At 46.6% G+C, this 1,951-nt stretch overlaps 2 protein-coding genes across 2 annotated transcripts in view, besides 2 other annotated features; both read right to left on the bottom strand.

Annotated features, from left to right (window-relative positions):
• The window catches only part of TraAM80_09157 (putative GTPase activating protein), a gene marked incomplete at both ends in the record, with an annotated part of 360 nt that extends 79 nt beyond the window's left edge, over window positions 1-281 (bottom strand). The window contains one exon of the mRNA XM_029385859.1: window positions 1-281. This exon is cut by the window's left edge and continues 79 nt beyond it. Within this exon, the coding sequence (XP_029234298.1) occupies window positions 1-281 (281 nt within the window).
• A 141-nt stretch (window positions 282-422) lies between these two features.
• Window positions 423-458: a microsatellite.
• A 265-nt stretch (window positions 459-723) lies between these two features.
• Window positions 724-1,767, bottom strand: TraAM80_09156 (putative GTPase activating protein; the record flags this gene model as incomplete). Its single annotated transcript, XM_029385858.1, has 1 exon — window positions 724-1,767. One exon carries the CDS (start codon window positions 1,765-1,767, stop codon window positions 724-726), a length of 1,044 nt encoding a protein of 347 aa, XP_029234297.1.
• Window positions 1,768-1,908: 141 nt separating this feature from the next.
• Window positions 1,909-1,943: a microsatellite.
• Between the last annotated feature and the right edge of the window lie 8 nt (window positions 1,944-1,951).

Genomic DNA, 1,951 nt, shown 5'->3' with positions numbered 1-1,951 from the left:
CCTACGTCTTCATCACCAGACTGATGCTTTATATTTCTTGCCCGCCTGTAAATACGCCTCAGCTCAGCGTTAATTAGCTCAGCGTTTTGTTCCACCTTGCCGACATCATCAAAGTATTCGTTTGGTAACTTCGCATAGGATTGAGCAAACGAAGCCAACGCCGGCGCATAGCCACCAAAGCGTTCGAAACATCCATTCGCATATTTCGGCTTAAGACCTGTCAAAGCGATGAAGTCTTCTACAGGTCGCCGCTGGTCTGCTACGAAGGTCGCCTCGCTCATATCTTCACCACCCCCTTTTCTTTCTCTGTGCTCGCCCTTCTCTCTGTTTCCCCTAGCTCTTCCGCGTGAAAAGGTTCCCAACGTACCCCACAAGAAGGGCATATTACATCAACAGCAGCAGCAACAAACGGACGAGGAGGGTATATATATATATATATATATATATTATATTATATAAGTGTGCGTATGGACTGGGGGTGCTTGGGGGGTGCTGAACGGAGGGCTGTGGCATGCATGTATTTTCCACACACACACATCCGCATCAACAAAAACACGATCAAATCAATCACGTTCAGCTCATCTCCAAATACATATACACATGATAGTTTAGACTGAATGCACCGCGTTTCCACACAACAAAGCAAAAAAAAAACATACGCGGCAAGCAACAGAAGAACAATATAGCACCCTCACCCTCCCCCACCAAAAAAAAAAAGGACGACTACTTTACTTGATTCTCAGAGAAAGAAAGAACCCGGTTCCCGTTAATAACTAGTTCAAAAAAACAAAATAGCTCCTTCACGTTTACCATCGTCTCACAAAGAACTTTTATAATCGTCTGCATGCGAGAATACAGGTTGGCATGCTCTCCCAAGTCAAACTGCTTTTTTTCCGAGGAAGAGGGTGCCTGCAGGAAACTCTCTACAAGTGCAGAAGCGGTTGTAAAACAGGCAACTTCCATTGGCCAATGGGGAGGAATTCTTACATTCAAAACCAAACGAAGCACTGTGGCAGTCTCCTCTTCACTGAGAACTAACATACAGACCCCAGCGAGGAAACTCATGGTCGGTCCATATACCTCAAACTCATTATACATGGCTGCAAGGAAGGCAACAAATTTTTTGCGGTGATCGGGATGCAAAAACGTGTTATTCGCGTCTCTGGTAATTAGACGAACCGTCTTCTCGTCCAAATTCCGCACCTCAACGTACCGAACAGGGTCTCGACGCGCCACCGCCGCAGTTACCCAATGTTCCAACGTTTTGCGCAAACTAACTTTATTGCACTCAATAACCCTCTTATCGAGGCCGAATAAAACACTCTGCCCCTTCATCTCAGCTTCCCAAAACATAGGCATGTCAAGAAAGGGTCCGGTGAAGTGCAAAGGCTCACAGTAGCTTACTTTTCTCAAGCGCTTGGGAGACAAGATAGTGGACCGGGGTGTCATTGATGAGGCGGGGTCTGCGTAGTAGGCGGCCCAGACTCCTACGTCTTCATCACCAGACTGATGCTTTATATTTCTTGCCCGCCTGTAAATACGCCTCAGCTCAGCGTTAATTAGCTCAGCGTTTTGTTCCACCTTGCCGACATCATCAAAGTATTCGTTTGGTAACTTCGCATAGGATTGAGCAAACGAAGCCAACGCCGGCGCATAGCCACCAAAGCGTTCAAAACATCCATTCGCATATTTCGGCTTAAGACCTGTCAAAGCGATGAAGTCTTCTACAGGTCGCCGCTGGTCTGCTACGAAGGTCGCCTCGCTCATATCTTCACCACCCCCTTTTCTTTCTCTGTGCTCGCCCTTCTCTCTGTTTCCCCTAGCTCTCCCGCGTGAAAAGGTTCCCAACGTACCCCACAAGAAGGGCATATTACATCAACAGCAGCAGCAACAAACGGACGAGGAGGGTATATAATATATATATATATATATTATATTATATAAGTGTGCG

Source organism: Trypanosoma rangeli (assembly GCF_003719475.1).
Source record: "Trypanosoma rangeli strain AM80 chromosome Unknown Tra_15.4_contig_00525, whole genome shotgun sequence".
Classification (NCBI taxonomy): domain Eukaryota; phylum Euglenozoa; class Kinetoplastea; order Trypanosomatida; family Trypanosomatidae; genus Trypanosoma; species Trypanosoma rangeli.
Note: the sequence above shows the minus strand (reverse complement) of the source record. Positions and strands in the feature narration are given on the sequence as shown.